The sequence below is a fragment of the Pteronotus mesoamericanus genome, unplaced genomic scaffold (genome assembly GCF_021234165.1).
Source record: "Pteronotus mesoamericanus isolate MK-2021 breed Mesoamerican mustached bat unplaced genomic scaffold, CSHL_Meso_final contig_2, whole genome shotgun sequence".
In the NCBI taxonomy this organism is placed as follows: Eukaryota; Metazoa; Chordata; class Mammalia; order Chiroptera; family Mormoopidae; genus Pteronotus; species Pteronotus mesoamericanus.
Window position 1 is genome coordinate 2,190,106 of NW_026555084.1, and position 21,240 is coordinate 2,211,345.

At 38.2% G+C, this 21,240-nt stretch overlaps 1 protein-coding gene across 1 annotated transcript; it reads right to left on the reverse strand.

The window, feature by feature from the left end:
- Nucleotides 1-1,775: 1,775 nt before the first annotated feature.
- Nucleotides 1,776-20,384, reverse strand: SPDL1 (spindle apparatus coiled-coil protein 1). The gene is made up of 12 exons (XM_054567881.1): nt 20,270-20,384; nt 15,515-15,695; nt 13,411-13,587; nt 12,004-12,198; nt 11,282-11,431; nt 11,084-11,182; nt 10,896-11,006; nt 9,075-9,215; nt 7,013-7,116; nt 6,236-6,423; nt 3,356-3,683; nt 1,776-1,954 (listed from the first exon to the last, which is right to left on the reverse strand). Exons 2-12 carry the CDS (start codon nt 15,671-15,673, stop codon nt 1,807-1,809), a joined length of 1,800 nt encoding a protein of 599 aa, XP_054423856.1. The 5' UTR covers nt 15,674-15,695; nt 20,270-20,384; the 3' UTR covers nt 1,776-1,806.
- Between the last annotated feature and the right edge of the window lie 856 nt (nt 20,385-21,240).

The window sequence follows — 21,240 nt, forward strand, 5'->3', positions numbered from 1 at the left end:
TGCCTTAGGATACCTCTGAAGGAATCTCAGCTTAGAGATTAAAATAAAAATATAAATAACCCCCAGGCAGTTTCTTTTTCCTTTTCTCATCCTTTAGCATTTGGGATATTCTGCTACAACCTCTACACCTGTGCCCTTGGACAAGTAACTTAGACTCTCTAAGGCCTTGGTTTTCTCATCTGTAAAATGAGGATAAATTAAGTATAATATCCAGCTCACAGACATCTTGAGAGGGTTAAATGTGGCAATACATGAAAGCACTTTGCACATTAGATTGACTCAAGTGTTAAATAAAACTATTATTGCTAGTAATACCACCACTACCACTACTCACTATGTGGGTCTACTAAACTGAGCTAGCTATAAAGGATTATTTTTGCACCCCTAGCACATAGCTCGCGGTGAAAGCTTAATGTTGGAAGAAATTTATCTATATTCTATAATACGCCATGAATACAGTCATTCATTATTATTCTCAGGTTAAAATTGTTTTCTAGTGCCTTCAGCTACTTCTTCTGGCAATAGATGTTATTTAGTATGCAATTTCTAATTTCCTGAGAGCATGATTTTTGTAGCAAATTAAAATTAAAAGTTTATTATCTTATTTATTTAGAAGTGAGAAGCAATTTCCTTTTACCTAATATATTTCAATAGACTTATCTAATTAACCCACTGCGATAGTTAATTGTATGTGTCAACTCAGTTGGGCCAGAGCCCAGATACGTGGTCAAACATTAATCTGGATGTTTCTGTCAGAGTGCTGTAGGTGAGGTTAACATTTACATCGGTGGACTTTAGTAAAGCAGATATCCCCCCCTCCCATGATGTGGGTGAGCCTATGCATGCAATTAGCTGAAACCCTAGATAGAACAAAGGCTGGCCTCCCCCAGGAAAACTAGAACTCTGCGGCAGATGCCTCCAAAATTAAACTGGAATACTGGCTCTTCCGTGGGTACCCAGCCTGACAGCTTTTGGACTACCCAGCCTCCATATGCACATAAGCCAATTTCTTAAAATGAATCCCTCTTTCTCTATATAGTATACACTAGCGACTTTCAACTGCTATGCCATGCGTGGCACAGTGGTATGCTGCAATAATTATCAAAACACAGGATACCTGATTATTTAGCCGGGGGCACTGACCTCTTTTCCTTTAGATTGACAAATAAAAAAATGACAACAGCCGATACAACAACAGGCATCTTGTGTAAATGAATCAAAATCAACTATTTTTTTGTCATATCAGCAAAAATATGTATTTTTTTATTTGCTTCAGAATTTTAGTAATTAGTTTATGTGTGCCATGAGAAAGGTTGAAAATCACTGGTATAGACACACCCACCAAGAGTATATATGAAATTGAGTTATAGACCAGTCTACAATTATTTAAAGGAAAAAAAAATCTTTATTTAGAAAGGTTAGAATTAAAAATATAAAGGTGAACATAGGGGCTTTAAACACTGACAAAATCCAGTTACAGTACAACATGTGGCTCTGAATGTGTGTAACTATCACTTAAAAAATCCATATACAATGCAACAAACAGATTTATAACAATATCTTCCTTCAGTTATTAGTTTATTCATATAGAAGCTCCATTAAGGATTGTCATTATGGAACTCTTCTGATTAAGAGTCTCTACCAAATTTAAAACATTTGGTTGGAGTAAGAACACACCAGGTCTTGGCACAATGAGGAGGAGGAGATGACCCACAAGGTGGTATACTTCAGGTAAAGACGTTCTTAAGCACACTCCAAAGCAACCTTCTGGGCAGGTGGTACCTTACTCTCACTACAGATCAGTCTTTACTGCTGAGGGCACTGGGTCTCTGGAGTTGATTTAGAGGACACATATACAATAGAGTGTGATTTCTTACATGTTTTCTTTTCCAATTTGCTTGTAGTTTCTTTCCCTTCTTTAACTTCTGTTTGAAGCTTTGATTCAGCAGCTAACCTACAGGCATTAAAGCATCCACTCTGAATTCATGTGCCATTTAGAAAAATGGAAGAAGAGATAATTTTCTAGTATAATGGGCCTCTAATAAGACATGGTGATTTTTTTATGTATATAGGGTAAAAAATTATAGTTGATTCCAGTATCATTAAGAAAACTAAACCACTGACTCTCTAAAAAAAATCTTTTTATGTCATCAGACTCACTTTTTTAAATGTGTAAAGGAATATCTTTAAGGTTGAAAAACAGTCATGGCAAAGCCTAAATTAAAGAATTAAAATATAATAAGAGTGCCTATCATAATAAGCATACCTATCAAAAAAATTAAAATGCTACAGCACTAGTTTAATGTTAACATGACATACAAAAGGCAAAATGCAAGATCCAAATAACATGAGATCCTGGGCTGCAAAAATAGATGTCTGTTAAGACACATACCATATGATTTCACTCATATATATGTGGAATCTAATGAATGAACTGAACAAGGAAAATGGGGACAGACTCAGAGATGGAGAGCAGGGTGAATGGCAGTGTGGCAGGGGAGGTTAGTGGGTGGAGGGATTGAGCAAAACGGAGAAAGGACTGAAGGCCATGGACAACAGTGTGGGGTTTGTTGGAGGGTGTGGGGTGTAAGGGTACTGAATGGTAACAGAAAAAAATACAATAAAGATTAAATTAAAATAAAATTAAATTGAGTTTCAACCAGCAGAATGATAATTTTAGGAAAATAAAGAGTGAAGAGACATTTCCCTTCCATTCACTTTCTCTTACCTTTTAACCGTTATTTTTTTTTTTTTTTAAAGCTGACACCCTTAAAACATGAATTCCTATGACATGACACCAGCCACAAGCTCAAATATGCAGAAACTAGAAGATTTGAAGTTTTGATGTAAAATGAAAATAAACTTACCTTTGATATTTAAAAATGTCAAAATAGGTATCAAAGCCCATTCTTAAAGATCAGGATAAACAGTTTCGAAAGACATAAAGAATTTTACTAACAGTCTCCAAAAGGCTGAAATTTTTTAGACAATTGGAAAGCTATTTTAGGAGGTAAGCTAATTTTTCTTTGATGGCCACTCTTGAACCAGAAAAGCCATAACCGTACACTTATCCACATCAAGAAAACATTCACAGAGGTACTAAACTGTGATATTTCTGTTTGATGAAACAGAAAAGCATAACTTTTAAAAATAATTCTGTTATGCAGAAGTCCTTTCCCGTCACAATCATTTTAGGGTTTTTTAAAAAAGTTTTAAAAATGTTGAAGGTCGACAGAAGGCCTTCTACCGGACGTAACAGTGAGAAAATAGGTAAAGAAACAGCCAAGTTCATGTGGTGACAGAGAGGAGGCAGAGGGAAGGCTGCTGCTGGCCGTGAATAAAAGAGGACACTGACCTGGGAGAGGCGGGGGAGTTTCCGCTTCTTTCACTTACAGTTGGAGCATCTATAAGTCTCACACATTTCTTTTCCTTTGTTGGCTGAACCACGGGCAGACATTCACGAGGAGAGAGAGTGACTGCTGGTGTGCTTACAGAAACTGTCTTTTCTGACTGTGAGTGGCTGCCTTCTACACTGCTCGCGCAGGACTGTGCCTCCTCTTTCTGAGGTGGTGACCTAGGAACTTCTTCCCCAGCAGCACTGTTGACACAAACATTGTTAGGGGTAGTGACATCCATAGGCAGGACTTCACGCCTCTTTTTGAGTACAGGCACTTCCATTTTTTCTGAGAATAAAAAAATCATTAAAAAATATCCAGTTAATAAAGACACAATTCATATAAAGAAGTACAATTAGTTATGTATTTTTCCTTTCCTTTCACCAGTCTTTTAAAACCCACTCATCTCCTCATTAAAATACTAGGTCTGTCCAGGAAAAGCCCAGCCATTGGTACTATAATGAGAACAGTCTGGATGACATGGATGTAACCTGGCAGCCAAGGAGAGTGAAGTGGAATGCACATGTTTGAACAATGATGACTTCACTGTACTAGCCAGTAGCGGTGGTAGACACCATTGAGTGAGCATGTGTACTGTGTGGCCGATGCATTCAAAATGACTGAGCAAGTAGAGCAACGAGTCTGCATCAAATTTTGTGTTAAGCTTTAACATTCCTCTGATGCAACTATTTGGATGATTCAGAAGGCCACAGCTACGGGCAACTGGTGACTGGCAGCTTCATCACACTAACACGCCTGCTCATGATCATGTCTTGTGCAGAATTTTTTTGTGAAATGTCAAATCATCCGGGTGACTCAGCCTCATGACAGCCCAGATTTGGGGCCCTGAGACTTCTGGCTTTTCCCAAAGCTAAAATCACCTTTGAAAGGGAAGAAGTTTCAGATCATCGATAAGATTCAGGAAAATACAGTGGGGCAGCTGATGGTGATTGGAGAACTGTGTGAGGTCCCAAGGTCCCTACTTTGAAGGGGTCTGAGGTATCACTGTCCTGCGTATAATGTTTCTCATATCTTCTTCAATAAATGTCTTTTTCACAGCATGTGGCTGGATACTTTCTGGAGAGACCTCATATATTGTCTCTGTCTTTTATCTTTCTTATTCATGGGTTCCATTAACTTTGTCTTTTAAAGATTACCTGGCTGTACACATTTTTCTTTGGGAACTCAATATATTTGGCTCTAGGAGTAAACACTAAACTGTTCTTTTCTGGTGTTGTGATAAGTTGCATGGGGCTTCATAAGATCAGTGTAGAGATGAGAAAGGAAACCGTGGTAAGAGTCAAGGAATCCAGGTACAAATACTAGCACTCTGCAGCTGGATGACCTTGGGGAAGTACTTAACCTCACAGAGATTTTCTTTATCTTTAAAGTGGAAATTAAAAGTACGCATTTCACTCAAATACTGTGTTTTGCAAGGATGAAATGAAAAGAACAGGTCAAATTCTCTAAATATGGTAATCTGTGCCTATTAGCCCCACCTACAAAACATATTCAAAACCTGAGTACTTCTATCACGGATACCTCCCAATTCAAACCTTATTATCGTGTCTCACTGCAGACAACTACAATAGCCTTTGATCCCCATTGCTTAACGTAACATCACTCTATCCCTATGCATGTTCATATCCAGTCACTGAATTAATCACTCTAAAATGTCTTTCCTGTCCTCATACCAAAGTGTCTTTCACTTTCAAAGTCAAAACTTTTAGTGAAGTTGGAGAAACCATGGTCAAGTGTGGGGTTGGTGTTCCTGCTGTACACTGATGTTTTAAAATCATTATTTTCCCTTTCTCTTTCACTCGCTCCTTTAAAATCCACATCATCTAGATTCACTATACTGTCCCAAGTCTCCTTGCTATGCTCATTCAGTTCAGCAACCTGTGAAATACAAAATGAGTAATTCTCAATCAGGAGAGGCTATTACACTCAGAGAAGGGGAAAAGGATGAGAGAGAGGGAAGGCTTTTTAACTAAAAACATTTACTATTGCTGACCACCTCCCCGCTATTGTTGAGGTCTATGTGCCGTCTAGGGCAAAAACTGCTGAACATCTACAACCTGAAACATGTAATGACACTTCTTTGTATAAGAACCATCACATTCTTAGACTTTTTTACCTTTGGCCTTTTATTTCTTTATTTACATAGAGCAAAATCACTCTCTGCAGAGTGTAAGATGGGTGTTTTCTACCCGACTGACTACACTTCCTCTACCTCTAATGTCCTCCCACCATTCTTCCTAAATAACAGAATCCCCAGCGTTTATATGGGCCCTGAGAATCAAGACTGCATTCCTCAACTTTTCTTGTAGGCAGAGGCGGCCACGGCTAAATTCTGCTCAAGCTGTGTGTTGAGGAACAACCTAGATGAAGCCTGGGTTGTGACAAGGGACACTCTCACTGGTCCTGGAATGCCTCTTCCAGACTTTCATCACGTGATGAATAACCACCTATATTGTCTAGGTTTCCATTATTTTAGGTTTCCTATCAACAGTATTACCTAATGTAGCTCCCACGCATCAGCTGCCTCAACAAAACTGAACTCCGGTATTACATGAGAAGCTGTAATTGTAAATGGAAATGTCTCGAGCGGCAAGGTTCTTCTATACAGATATCAAAAAGAATAGCTATTTATACTGGTGCACACATAGTACTCAGTTCTCTTTGAATTTTCCTACATTTTGTGGGAGTGTGTTTTACTAAATAGAAATACATGGAAACAAATTAGTGTGCAATGAGACTTGCATAAAACTGTAGTAAAAATAAAATTTGTATTCTGAGTTTCTCCTGATTAAAACACAAAATATATGAGACATACATACCTTCAGGTTCATACTTCAGTTTTAACTCATCTATTTTAGCTCTCAGTTTCATATTTTCACTTTGGGAAAACTGCAGGCATCTTTCATTGGCGAAAAGTTTTCGCTCAAGATCCAGAGCCCGCTGGCTCTCAAATAATGCTTTCATTCGCTGTATGGACAGCTCACCTTTAGTGCTTTCATTTTCTTTGCTATATTAATAAAAAAGGGGAACCAAGGAATACTAAAATAACATAATACAAAGTGTAGTTGTTAGTGTAAATCTTTTATTATACATTTGAACTTTTAGTCAAAAATTCCATTTCCTTGGGGTTTTCAGTAACAAAGAAATAAAATAAGCTTTAATAATGGAATTTTTAAATAAAACAAAAATCTCATGCATCCTTCAAAGGAAACAGAGAAAGGGGGGAAATAGTCCTTCCACATTTATTCATGTGTAAGTAAGTTCCTCTAAATTTAAAACTATATATTTATTCTTGAAAAATTTAGAGTATAAGAACATTTTTGACATTAAAGTTCTCTTCACTTACCAACCTAAAAAGCTAAACACAAAGAAATAAAAACATTTAATTGTTCATTAAAAGTATTTTTTCTTCAATAATGAGCACTAACTATATCTTGACTAAATCTTGCTTAACGCCCAGAGATTTTTTTGTTGCCTGCTGCCTTTCCTTTTTGGAATTTTCTTTTGGCAATATTAAAACAAAAATGTGTAGTCGCTAATACCGCTTATTATAAACAAGTCAAGAATCTCCACCTTTCTATCCAACCAACACTTACTTTGAATTGTCAAGCTTTATCTGAAGTAGATCTGTGTAATACGTGGTATCTTTCAGAGCACCAGAGTTGTCTGAAGGCTTAGATTCCATACCTTCATATAAACTCTAAATAAAACAACAATTCTTATTACTAAAAATAAATAACAAATTAGGTTATTCTATGTTTATTGATAATTGTATGAGCTACCACTTTTTGATTGCTTTTCACATAGCAGGCACTGCGCTAAGCACTAGACATGTAACTTGTTTACCTTCTGAACTAAGATAAAAGAATGAGCATCTCTCTCATACATGTAGGGGACCTGGTTTAAGATGCCACAGGCAGGTAAACTGAGAAGAGAGAATCTGAACCCAGATCTGTATGTGAAGCTGAGGCTCCTAACAACATCTGTATCCTCTGGCTTCCCTCTCCTTTTAAATGTCAGAAATACACACTCACTGAGTTTAATTATGACCTTTATGACAAAGCCATAAATTAGAAAAATATGAAAAAGAGTGGAGATCCTTAGTTATTTTTGGTGCCCACTCTTCTGAGATTCTGACAGAATCACTGTATGATTTCTCTATGGGAAAAAAGTATAAAACTGATTAAAAACTTGCAAACAATTGTAAAGATTGCAGGTTAAAACTCCCTGGTTAAAGCCATAATTTACCAAGTGTAGCACTAAGCCCACTGGTGGGTCACAGAAGCCTGCCAACTGATGTATGCAAATTTAACCAAACGGTAGTCCTTTCAACAGTTCTTGAAAGAGAAAGAAATAAAGTTACAAAGATTAAAAATTTTATGATACATTACTGGCTACAATTTCATATGCCTAAAAGGTTAACATTTTAAAAATGTGTCATTTATAAACTTTAATTAGTTCTTTAGTTAGTAAAGAAGATATGTGTGTTCCCAAAGTTGATTTATAATTTAATGTAATTGTAATGAAAAATACCAACAAGCTTTTCTGGAGCTACACAGGATATTCATAGAATAAAACAAACACCCAAGATTCGCCAGGAAAACACTGGGACAGAAAAGCTCCTCCTGTAGTATTCCTGTCAAAAATACATATCCTGATTCTAATCACTTCACACAAATCCAAAATGAAGAATAATCTGCAAAGTAACCAGCTTATTCTTCAAAAATGTAAGGTCATGACAGATAAAGAATTATTCCAGATTAAGAAACACTAAAGAGACTTGATAATTAAATAAACATGTGATCATGGACTGGACCCCAGAAAGGAAAGCATTTGGGGTATTTTTGTTTTGCTATAAAGGACATTAGCAGTAATTAGTAAAATATAAAAGGCAGCTTAGCTAATACTCTGTATCAATGTTAATTTTCTGATTTTGAGCATTATACTATGGTTATGTAAGAGAATGACCTTCAATAACACTGAGGTACAACTTACTCTCAAATGTTGAAGAAAAAATATCCACACAGAGACAAAGAAAATAACAAAGGAAATGTGGTAAAACTGACAATTGAAGAATCTGGGAGAAGGGTATACAGGAATAACTGTACAACTTTCCTGGGAATCTGAATTTATTTCAACCATTTTTTAAGAAGTAGTTTATTAAAGCCTTCTATGAATTTCAATTGCCACACAATGTTGGGCAATGTGCGGGACAGCTCTGAAAAACAATCAACTACTGAACACACAACAAGAGAAACAACTCTCACTGACAGAACATGGGGTTGAAGACAAGCAAAAGAGTATATAATGGATGACTCCATTTCTATGAAACTCAAGAGTACTTTGTATAGCTAATGCTGATTAAAAAATAAGAGATATTAAAACTCATTGAGTTATGCACTAAAGATAGGAGCACTTTAAGTTATAACTTACACAATAACAAAAGTATGAGGGAGATTAGTTTACTCTGGCTCTACTAAAAGAAGCAACAGTCAAAAACAGTAAAAAGCAAAAAGAAACTACAAGGAAAAATTAAATATCGGTCAATCTCAACAGAAACTGTAAGTATTTATATAGCAGAGAAACCTATTCATGTTAAAAGTATTAAGATAGTCAGACCAAAACTTAACTGCATTTTTAAACGGTGTTTACACATACCTTAAATTTCTCCAGATTTCTAATTTCACCTAAGAGGTGTTTAATTTCACCATTCTTCTGCTCCAACATGGCAAACAACCGTTCCTGCTGCTCAAATTCAGTTTGAGACCCTTTCATTTGTAGCAATGTAGCGATCTGTAACTGGAAAAAAAAATGATCCCCCATAAAACTGAGTGGGGGAGAGGAAGTTTCTGATAACCATATTTTTGGCGTATTATTACTTTGAACTCATTTTAGAAATTAAACTAATAAGCTATTTCTCTCTTTTTTAAAAGATTTTATTTATTTATTTTTAGAGAGAGGAGAAGGGAGGGAGAAAGAAAGGGAGAGAAACATCACGGGAGTCAGGAGATTAATATACTAGGAGCCCAACAAATACCAAAAGAAACAAAGCAAATGTGAGAAAATTTACTAAGAAATCGTTCCCAGGTAGGAGAGAGCCTCAGTAAACCGAGCAGCAGAGCCAAAGTTCTTAGAAATAAAAGCCACAGCTATTGCTTAAGTTAGCACTTCCTTATTTGCCGAGCCCCACGTAAGCATTTTCCTATGCTTTCATTTAACTGCAGGACAATTCTAAGAGGCAGGTTCTATCATCTCTACAGATGAGGTGACTGATGCTCTGAAAAATAAAAATACTTGACCAAAGTCACACAGCTAGCAAGTGACAGAATGAGGATTCAATCTCAAATTCACCTAACACTGACCTTTCCTATTTCTTTGGTAAATCTCATTATCCTAAACAAAAGGCAGGAAGCCTTCTGGATTGTGAATTACCACCTTAGGAGAGTGAGGTACAACAGATCAGAGATCAGGTTGGTATTATATTGAAATCTTTCCAACTTCCGCATGTTTTTCTGTTATCACCTATTTGACTAAAATGATGGCAAACAAACCCTTAAAATTTAAAGGGCCTGTATGCTTGACTTGAGAAATTACAAGGAAAGGAAACCCAAATTTTACCCTATATGTAAGCTTTTGGGGAACAACTAAGGAATAAAGAGAGCTAGTTTGAGCTGAAGGAGGGCTATGCTCAAAAAGACATCAAGACTACAGCAACACACGAAAACATTTCTTTTTTTCCCACTCTACAAAGAACGATTTATACCTCTCTGGCAAGGCTATTGAGTTACCATTTAAAAAATCAATCAATCAGTCCTTGCCACAAGCCCTTGCCAGTGTGGCTCAACTGGTTGGAACACTGTTCCGTGCACTTGAAGGTCGTGGGTGCGATTCCCAGTCAGCATGCATACCTACGTTGTAGGTTTGATCCCTGCCTGGGTGCATACCGGCAGCACATGATCAGTGTTTGTCTCCCCACCTCCCTTCCCCTACTTCCTAAAATCAATGGGCTTGTTCTTGAGTGTCCATTAAAAAAAAAAAAAAATCAGCCCTGGCTGGTGTGGCTCAGCGGACTGAGCGCCAGCCTGCAAACCAAAGGGTCACTAGTTCGATTGCCAGTCAGGGCACCGGCCTAAGTTGCAGGTCAGGTCCCCAGTGGGGGACATTCAAGAGGCAACCACACATTGAGTTTCTCTCCCTCTCTTTCTCCCTTTCTTCCCCTATCTAAAAGAATAAATAACATCTTAAAAAAAAATCCATCAATGGATACTAAATATACTACAGCTAAATCTTTACTACAGGAATTTTAAAAATATAAATGGATCTTTTGCTCAATTTAAAAATATTGATTTTCCAAAGTCATGCAGTTATAGAAATAATTTTATAAGTACACTCCTTGAAGGAAAAGATGCTTTCTTTATCTGAACATGTAATTCTGATACCAAATAGGTTTATAAACCTTTGATGGTGATAATTCTATACCTTCATTCTTTGCATCTGTTCTCTATTAAATGCATTTTGCTTCTTTAGTGACTGATACTTGACTTTCATACTGATAAGCTGACGTTCCATTGCTGCCCTTCGATCTTCCACCTAGAGAATATTAACATGATTAATTATGCTTGTATTAAGTGAAATGCCAATTTAATCAACAGCATGTCTGTAAGTACCTCTGCAAACAAAGAGTTGCCTTTACTACTGGGGTCCAAGGCTTGTTGGAGTGCTTGGTCTAATTGCACTTGAAGGTCCTGATTTGCTAGACGTGCTTTCTTAATTCAAAAGAAAACAATTTAGCCAACAGAGATCAGATTAGCAAGAAAACAACTTATTACAAAGTGGAAAAGATGATGTTACTGCAATCATAATACCTCTAACGCATTATAGTAAGAAACAGCTTCTTTCTCTCGCTCCTCTTTTTCTTCTGTAAGCCGGTCGACCTGGCGCATTAAATTAGAATTAAGAAGTTCTAGTTGTTCTTGTCTGTACTGTAGTTCATTCACTTCTTCTTTGAGGGTGGTCTATGTAACAGAAATTGAAAAAGAGGAAACTCTCTTGAATAATCCTTTATTTAGCTGCTTCTCAGTTTATCTATCAGCAATGATTCACACCTCAAACTAAAAAACTAGTTAAAGTGTTAAGGTGCATAATAAAATAATAAAAATTACCAAATTTTTCAGTAGGGAACAAAATAAAAGGCTCTAGAGACTCTCTTTCTTTTCTATAAATTTAAGGCTTTAATTTTTAATTAACCTTAGCCTGCAATGAAAAACAGTATGTTCGTATGCATATCAGCTTCCCAGGGAATAACATTTTTATATTGGGCTATTTTTTAATGATACAAACTGGAACCAGAGTAAATGTTTCTAAATTCATCCGGAGGTTTCAATAATCTAAAGTCTGCCTTATATAATCATGTAATATAAAGCTTTATCATGCATGAAGTAATCTACTTAAAAACTTTGTCTAATATTTTTTCAGTGAGATCATAGTCCAAAAAATAATTCAGCCTTAAAACTAGTTCATACATATTATTAGAAAAACATGTAAAAAATGCAAGAAAACCTGAGAACACATACACCATAAAAATTACCTTCGTACTCTCCATTTCTGTAAGTTCAATTTGAAGAGCCAGCATCTCTGAGGACATGGTTTCATGTACACGTTCAGACATTATCCGCATTTCCTCTGATTTATGAGACAGGAGTTCCTTCTGATGATCCACTTTGTGCTTCAGCTGCTTTTCACTAAGCCTTGCTTCATCTAATTCTGCTTTCAGTTTCTCTAACTAAAGTTTAAAAAATTGACAATCTTATTAATTAAAAGGTAACTGAAGGGCATCAGAACATACAAGCTGTATGTTCTTGTACAAGCTGTCCTGATATTTGCGGGATAACTATTTTGGAAGACAGTCAACCTGAAAAAAAAAACTGTTTAATATCTCTTTATAAAATGTCACAGAGTTCCAAATCTTGGAAAACTAGTAATACCTCCAGCACAAGGGTAAAGCTTTAGGGCCAGGCCTAGGTTTAACCTGTCTCAGTTTCACTCCTCATACACAAAACTGGTAAACGACTTCCCCTCCCACCACAACTCTCAGCTGGGATCGTGTGGGGGAAACATCACCACCATCCCTGGCATTCACTAAGTGGTTTCTGTTGTCTATAAAAAGCTTTCGCTTGTTGTTCTGGGTTATGATTATCACCTATGCTGATTTATCTTCAATAGGGTTCCAACATTCTTCGAATATACCCTCACACTTACTTCCTATTTATAAAAGAGGCTCTTAGCTTGATTTGTTTTCCCTTTTTTATTTTCATAATGTGAAATAAAATTTCAATTAAATGATTTACGTGGAAATGTGGTCATCTTTCTGAAAACACCACTGACTGACTCAAACCTACTGTGTGATGAGGCAGTTGGAGTTTCTATTTGGCCAAAGTTAGGCATCTTTTCAGACAGCGACATCTCTTATTACAAACATACAAACAGTCCATCTAAGTCATCAGGGTAGGCCTGCATCCCTGACACCTTTGGCTGCTGTGTGAAGAATCAATGGTATAAACAGCAATGAGAGAAGCGGGTTACTGCAGAAGTCCAGGAGAGAAACGATGGTGATCCGAACTAGAGTGGTAGCAGTGTGGATGACGGTTCCGTAGGTCAAATTCTTGGAACTTACTGATGGGTTAATGTGAGAAATAAGTGAAAGAGAGCAAATAAAGTTCCAAAGTTTGGGCCCAAGTGATCTGGGAACATCAGTAAGACTGAAAATATCCAGTTACTAAAATTAAATAATTGTATTTAATTAGTAGAATGCTATGTATACAAGTTCCTTAGGTAAACTCTCGTTTCTTAGTGTTTCCACTCCTCAAGATGGCAGAGCTCTTGATCTCAGCTCTTTTGCATAGATGGTACTAAGAAAACCTCCATCACCTAAAGTTCACAGATTGCTGCCTAAGCATGGAACTTTTTTTATTCTGAAATACATAAATATACAAACCTTATTTTTTAGTTCATTCACTTCCTGTCCATGGATTCTGCTCAGTTGTTCTTCTAATTTTTCCAGGTGTATTTTTTGATCTTGTTTTATAGCTTCACATTCAGAGCTCAAACTTTCTAACATTCGACTCTTGAGCTCAACTTCTCTCTGAAGAGTATATTTTTCTTGTTCATAATTCTGAAAGCAGATTCACAATTACAATTCAATTGAATAAAAATAACTTAAAGCCAGCACATACAAGCAGTTCTCACCTTCAACTGTTTCATTCCTGCTTTATATATTTGCCGCTTTCTAAGTAATGAACACATGTTAAATCTGGAATAACTTTGTAGCTAATCAGTCAAAAAAATGAAAACCCCTTTAAGGGGTATTTTGAGACTACATTCAAGTATATTCGAGGGATACAGTAATTGATTCTATGCTCTGCCAAGGACCTAAAAAGTATACTATGGCATGTCAATGTGTCAAGTAATCTCTGCTAGGAAAAAAAAAAAAAAATTAATAGCACTTAAGGTTTCCTAGTGAGACTTAGTTTAATAATAATATGCTATATTTGTAGTTCTGAACAAAATGAATAAACAGTGGACTGGGGGTAAAGTTAAATAATAAGTCACCCCTTACTTAAGATGTTGCCATCTAGGAAATGCTCGCAGATGACTCATTGGATGAATACAGTGTTAAGACAAAAGGTGTATTTAACATGACTTTTGCTTATTGAGAAGAAAATTTAAAGATAAAAGGGGCAGCAGTTCTAACTCTTTCAACTAGTTTTTAAAAATATGATAAAATTAGGTTAAATAAAAAAGAAAACTTAAAAAAAAGTTGTCATTAATTATTTACTTGGTATATATAAATTTTGAGATCAAATGTACATGTTACTGAGCATTTACTAAATACAACTGATTTTTTCTATTCTTTTAATAGTGTGTGCCAGATGTGGGGGACACAACAGTGAACAAGGCTAAAAAATGCCCTCTCTCGCAGTAGGTACAATTCGGATATAATTAGCACTGCAGAGGACTGAGAGAGTGAATAATGCAGCTTTACAATACATAGTCAGGGAAAGGACTCTCTGCTGAGGTGACATCTAACAGAAACCTGCAGGCGGAGAACTCAGTCCATGCAGGTGGGGCATGAATAAGTCAGACAGAGGCAACAGCTCGTGCAAAACCCACAAGGCAGGACTAGCACAACTAAGAGCAAGGGAAAGTAGTCTGAGACAAGAGGTAAGTCTGACGGGGTTCAGATCACACAGGGATCTGCAAACCCAGGTAAGGAGCTTGGATTTTGTTGTCAATGTAATTGGAAGCCAGTGTATCCCAGTGTATACATTTTGGCGGGGCTGTGACATGATCTTTTATGTATCCTTCAATGACCAACTGGCGGCTGTGTAAAAAGAATGAATGATATGAGCAGAAATGAGGGAAGTAGGCATCCTGGTTAGAAGGCTACACCAGTGGTCTAGGGAGAGAGGATGGGGGTCTGGAACAGAGTGGCATTAACATAAATGAATGTTTTGTAGGTCAGGTTCTTAGAGTTTACAAATGGATTAAATACAAAAAAGAAGGGACAAAACGATATTGAGTAGTACCACTACATTTCTGGCTTGAGCAAATGGATGAATGTTAATCATTTAGTAAATAAGCTAAAAAAAAATCCAAGAGAATGTTTGGTTGGTGGGCAGAGAATCAGCTCTTCAGTTTATATTAGGTTTGAGATGTCCATTAGTGGGCAACTGAACATACAGCTCAGACTTTAGTGGAGAACTAAGGACTTGGTGTCGTGTGACAGAGCATTTGGATGTTACCTAAAGCAATGATACAAGTGAGGTCACCCAGGAAGAGTGCAGACAAAACAAAGTCTAAAACCTAACAGGTGGTGAAGAGAGCAAGCATAACTTGATTTTCTAAACTCAGAACACCCTGGGTCAGAAAGAACATTAGAAATTCATTTAGTTTATTCTTTACTGGGGATGGGGGTAGATGGGAAGTAGATCTAAAAATCTTCAGAAGGCAATAAAAATAATATTAATAATAATTGCTAGTCAGCACAAATCTTTAATAGCTAAGCACACCCTTACAGACAGAGGAGTCTGGAGTCCTACCTCAGCTATGGTCGTTATTTCGTTACGGCACTTATCTAACTGTGCCTGCAATTCATTTTGGCTCTCCAGTAGTTGTAAACCGTACTGTGCAGCTTTCAGTCGCTCTTCTTCAACCTCTTTGAGCTTGCCTCGGAGCTCTGCAATTATATCTGCCTCCATAATTTTTTCTGTTTTTAGTCTACTGTAAATAGAGAAAATAAAAGTACTTAAGCTTAAACAAAAAACTCCATCTAATATCAATTAATATACGTTTACATATATATTTCAATACTACTATCATATAAAAACACCGTACTAAAGATTTTCTTCCTGACTTTTAAGTGGTCACATTTACATTCTTTTACTAAGAATGTTTGACAATTTTATTACCTGATATGAGACCAAGTCAAAAAGATCAAAAAAAGGAGAATATATTTATTTTTGCTTCTAAGAAATACAGTATCAGGAAACTGTTTAGTTGCTGTGTGCTAAGTTTCCTTAAATGCTAAGGTAGGGTGGGTTTCATAATTATATCATTAAACCGGTAAACAAGGTAAGAGAAGAATGAAAGAAATCAAGACACTTTCTAGTAGCATGACTGCTGCTTAACATATAACAAGGCAGCACTGACTAATGTAAGAACTATCATGTCCACAATTTTTCACAGCCATGTTAACTTCTGCACAAGTTAGATGTGCCACATTAAATATGCTTTATTAAAAACTGATTCACTAGTATTTTCCTAGTTATTCCTAAGAGGGCCCACAAAAACAGCAACCCTATTCAGAGTAATTAAAGAACATTGTTGTAATTTTAGGTTTTCAAGCCAGGACTTAAATATATGTAGAAACATGCCATTTTAACTCAACCTTACTTAATATCCTTTCCCAATTGGTGTCAGCCTTTTAGGCCAGACTCAAACTCAGCTTTGTCTTCAATGGGTAACGTGACATTTTTAAGGTGCTCCCCGATGTCTCCAGTTAATGGAGTTAAATGTTTCTTGAATGACTTACATGCTGGGCTCCATTCTGGGCACTTCGGATACATGAGAGGTCAAATGAACCAAAACAAAAAAAACAACAAACACAAACCAATAAAACCCAAACACCTCTTCTTTCATAAAGTATACCTTCCAACGTGAAAAGATAATAGAATAATTAATTAGAATATAATAAATAATTAGAAAGTGGAATAAAAAAGAACAGGACAAGGGAATTTACAAGAGGCGTGGATATTGTTACTGGGATGAAATTAAGTTTTGGAATGGGAGAAGGCCCTCAGGTGACTTCTGAGCAAAGCCTTGCAGCAGATAAGAGAATTACCTATGTACCTATTTAGGGAAAGAATGTTCCAGGCAGAGAGTAAGATGGAAGAAAGCCCAAAGAATGAACAGGATAGAGTTTAGATGAGGAGACATAATAGGGGGCAAGAGGCAGATCAGGCCACTGTAAGGACTTGGGTTTCTATTCTGGGTGAAATGGAAGTCACCGACAAGTCTGAAATAGAGGTCTGATTCATGTAAAAGATCATGTTGGCTGCTGTGTTGAACAGTTTGGAGGGTAGCAAGTTGGATGGGGGAAGACCAGGTGAGATGACTGCTCACACCAGGGCGGCTGCACAGGAGGTGAGACAGGGTCCAATCTGTCGTGGATTTTGAAGGTAAAGCCAACATGATTTCCTGACAAATGGAATGTGGGATATGTGAAAAAGAGAGAAGTCAACAAGGCCTCTAAGCTATCTGGCCTGAGCCAACTAGGATAGATTTGCCATCAGTTGAGGCATCGAAAACTGTGAATAAAGACTGTTTTACAAAGAGAATCATGGGCTCAAGCGCTGGACGTGGAATATGCCAAGGAAGCAGCTGGCCACGTGAGTGGGGGAGGGTCTGGGCTGATGAGATGAACTTGGGAGTTATTAGTGTAATTCCCTGAGCCTCACTATCACCAGAGTATAAGCATACTGAAAGAAAAGTCGGCCAAGGAATGAGCCCTGATAAGAAATAGGAAAAAAGGAAAGTATACTCAGGTATGACCAGTGAGTTAAGACTACAACCAAGAGCATGTGTTGTCCACGAGGCCAATAAATGAAAGTGTATTCAGGAGGTACATCTGATCAATTGTACCAAATGCTAAGTCACATAAGGTGAGAACTGAGAATTGGCCTTGGACTTGAATTCACAGAGGTTGTCGTGATCCTGAGAGCTGTTCAGGTAGAGAGGGAGGCAAAAGCCTGATTGGAATGAGTTGGACAAAGGATGGTAGAACGACAGGAGACAGCACGCACAGCTTTGCTGCCCAAGTACAGCAGAGAAATAGGGTGGTGACTGGACAGGAAAGAGAATCAAATATATTTTGTTTCATTTTTTTAAGACAGAAAACATTGGGAAAAGTTACTAAAAGAAAAAATTTTAAGAAAAAATTAACAGCATGCTTGTATGCCCTGGGCCAGATCCGGGAGAAGAGAGGTAGATGATCTAGAAGGCATGGAGAATGGCTGGAGGGATGAATAAAGGGGATGGGGTCTAAAGTACCGGAGGTGATTTTAGACAGAAGCATGAACAGCTCATCTAAAGTAAATATAAAGTAAATACAAAGTTTATAGGTGCATTGGTAAGTAGGCTGGTGCAGTGCCCTTCTAACTAAATTGAAGTGCAGCTGCAATTTACCTGTGAATTAGGGAGCACGGTCTTTAATTGAGACTAAAGATAAAAGAGGAGATACAGGGCTTTGGAAGGGGGGCGGGGAGAGATATCCTACATTATCCAAGGCTGATAGTTACTGCTCTAAAATGCAAGACCTTTCCAAAGCCAGTACATGATGGGGCCAGCTGGAGTTTTTGCACTGTTAAAATAATTTATACTTGTTGAGGATTTACCATTTCCCAGGCACAGTGCTTCAAACACATTCTCATTTAATTCTCGTGATGGGCCTGGGTTATCAACATTCACCAAAGAGAAAATGGAGCTAGCCTCCAGACATCCCAGCCATAACGTCCAGAGAAGCCAAAAATGAGCTCTCGTTCGTTCAAAGGATTTGCTGGAATCCCTATTATGTGTCAAGTATGATGCTACTGCTGAGAACACAATGGTAACCCCAAAACTAGACAATTGGCCTGCCTTCTTGAATCTTACAGTCTATTGAGTGGAAAGGCATTAAATCAAATAACTGACCTGTAGAGTTACAAGTGTGATTATGTGTAACAGGGAGAGCTATATGGTGCTACCTGAGCTTACAACGCAGGGTAACTGTCCCAATCTATGTAGTGGGTTGGGGTGGGATGGGGAGAATCCGGACAAGGCAGATTTCCCTGTGGAAGTGGCTTTTCAGCAGAGGTCTAATGAACAAGAGTTAACGTATCGATCTGCAAAGACAGGTAGCCAGGGCAGAGTAATAACTATAGCTAATATGTGCCAGATACTGGGCTTGGTGTTTTGCATACTTTCTCTTATTTCATCCTGGACGACCCCATGAGATATAAGGCATTTCTCCCTTTACACATGGGCAAACTGAGGCACAGCAAGGTTACACAGCTCGCCCTGCGGTTATCAGCTAGTAAGCAGCTGCGGGAGATAGGAACGGGGGTCTAGCTTCACAGGCTGGGGCTCCTAACCATTCTTCTGTTCTGCCTCTCAGAAACATGGCACGCACAAAGCGATCAGGAGATCAGAAGCTAGGGGATCAGGCTGCTGAGCTCTTACCTCACATGCACTACTCACTGGCTGCATGAACATGGACAACTTATTTCTTTTTCCCCTTTTCTTGGGGTGGCATTGGTTAATAAGACCATACAGGTTTTCAGGTATACATCTCTATGATACATGATCTGTATATTGCATTGTGTGTCCACCATCCAAAATCAAATAATCTTCCATCGTCATAGATTTAGCTCCCTTTACCCTTTACTACCCTCAACCTCCTTCTCTCTGTAACTACCATCCTATTGTGTCTATGAGTTTCAGTTTCATGTCTCACAAAGTGAAATCATATGGTTTTTAGCTTTTTCTGACTGACTCGTTTTGCTTAGCATAATATTTTCAAGGTCTATCTATGTTGTTGCAAATGGCAGTATTTCATCTTTTCTTACAGCTAAGTAGTATCTGGACAACTTATGTAATGTCTTGTTTTGTCATCCATAAAATAAGGACAATAACAGCAACCTAAGAGTTTTAAAGAAGATTAAACCAGCCAATGGGTGAAAAGCTACTTGGGCAGAATCTAACGTGAAGTGTATGGGCCAGCGCTGTCCAACAGAAATATAACGTGAGCGCCATGGGTGACTTTTATTTTCAAGGAGGCACATTAAAAAAGGTAAATACTACTGAAATTCATTTGAATAATATGTCCCTTAACCCAATACATCCAAAATACTATCATTTCAATATGGAATCCGTACAAAATTATTAACGAAATATTCCTCTTTTGTGGGGTCTTCGAAATCCACTGTATATTTGACATTTATAGCATTTCTCACTGGGGACCGCGAAGATCTAGTGTCTGCTGACTTTCGGAGGTCCAGGCAGCCAACCAGACCTTCCATTTTCATGCAGAATCGCCAGGGGGTGGGGCGGCGAGGTGGCCCAACAGAAAACTGAAACCGACTCGGAACCTGGTGTACACGAACTCAGGGTTCCGCAGCAGAAGCTGCTTTCGCTACAGGCCTCGGCCGAGCCCCGGGCCCCAGGCTTCCTTAGGCCCTCTGTCCCCACCAGAAGCCCTTCCTACGCCGCTCCCCACCGCTCCTCTCCACACGACTTTCCTCCAGGCCCTTCGGCCCTACCTCTCTCACTCCTTTCGCCTGCTGCTGCCGGCGGCGGCTCGTGGAGCGAGCTCACCGCGCCCTGGTTCGCGAAGGCAACTCACTTAGTACAGGTATATCAGCCCATTCACTCAGGAGGTCTGGGATAGGCGCCACGGCTTTTTGAATGCAATTCGCGCGAGAACACTCACTTCTCACGAGATGTCCCGCCCTAGCCGCACGTAAGGAAACGAGCGGGAGCGTCCCGCGTAGTGCCCGCCCACTTGCGACTGCGCAGGTGCAAGCAGAGAGCGTCGGAGGGCGTCGCACAGGCGCTGGTAGTCTCCTTAAGTTTGCTCCGAATTGATTTTCTGGATGCTTTCCAGATGTCCGTTTATAGTTGCGGGGCTCTTATTATTTTTTTTAAACGACAGTACCTTCTGGAGAAACAGTGTCACTAGAAGGTGAGGCAGTGCGTAATTCTGAGGTGTGCCGGCCTCAAACACCCACCGGCGGATTGGCCACTGTGTGCTCTTAGGGTCCTTACCTGTGCTACTTGTTACATGGTTCCAGGCTTCTGAATCAGTGTGACAGTGCCTAAAAGCATCATAGGACAGAATCACAGGTGGCTTTAGAGGACAGACTGCGTAGTTACAAGGGCGTTAGCACTTGAGCCTTCCCTGAACCAATATCGTGCTAATTTGCACGGATTATCCCATTTACTGGATTTGCCATGTATAATATGCACTTTTTTGCCCAAATTTTTGATGGAAAAATAAGAATGCGCATTATATATGGGTAGTATCAGTTCCATATCTATATAATTGTTTTTAATTCTTTTATTTATGCTTATGCGTTAAAAGTAACTCTAGAAAACAGTAACGATAGCTGTATGCAAAATAATACTCTGGAATATAATAATCGGTTTTGTTCCTAAATATAAATAAGTAAAAAATTGAATTAAAAAAACTAAAAGATTTCCCTAAAAGTTTGGGCCAAGAATGTGGGTGTGA

What these genes read in the sequence shown, in the direction of transcription:
- SPDL1 (XM_054567881.1), bottom strand. Translation starts at nt 15,673, where the DNA reads ATGGAGGCAGATATAATTGCAGAGCTCCGAGGCAAGCTCAAAGAGGTT. An exon ending in GCAACTCTTTGTTTGCAGAG is followed by an intron (nt 11,007 to 11,083) that starts GTACTTACAGAC and finishes AATATTCTCTAG; the next exon opens with GTGGAAGATCGAAGGGCAGC. An exon ending in AACTCCCCCGCCTCTCCCAG is followed by an intron (nt 1,955 to 3,355) that starts GTCAGTGTCCTC and finishes TAATGCCTGTAG; the next exon opens with GTTAGCTGCTGAATCAAAGC.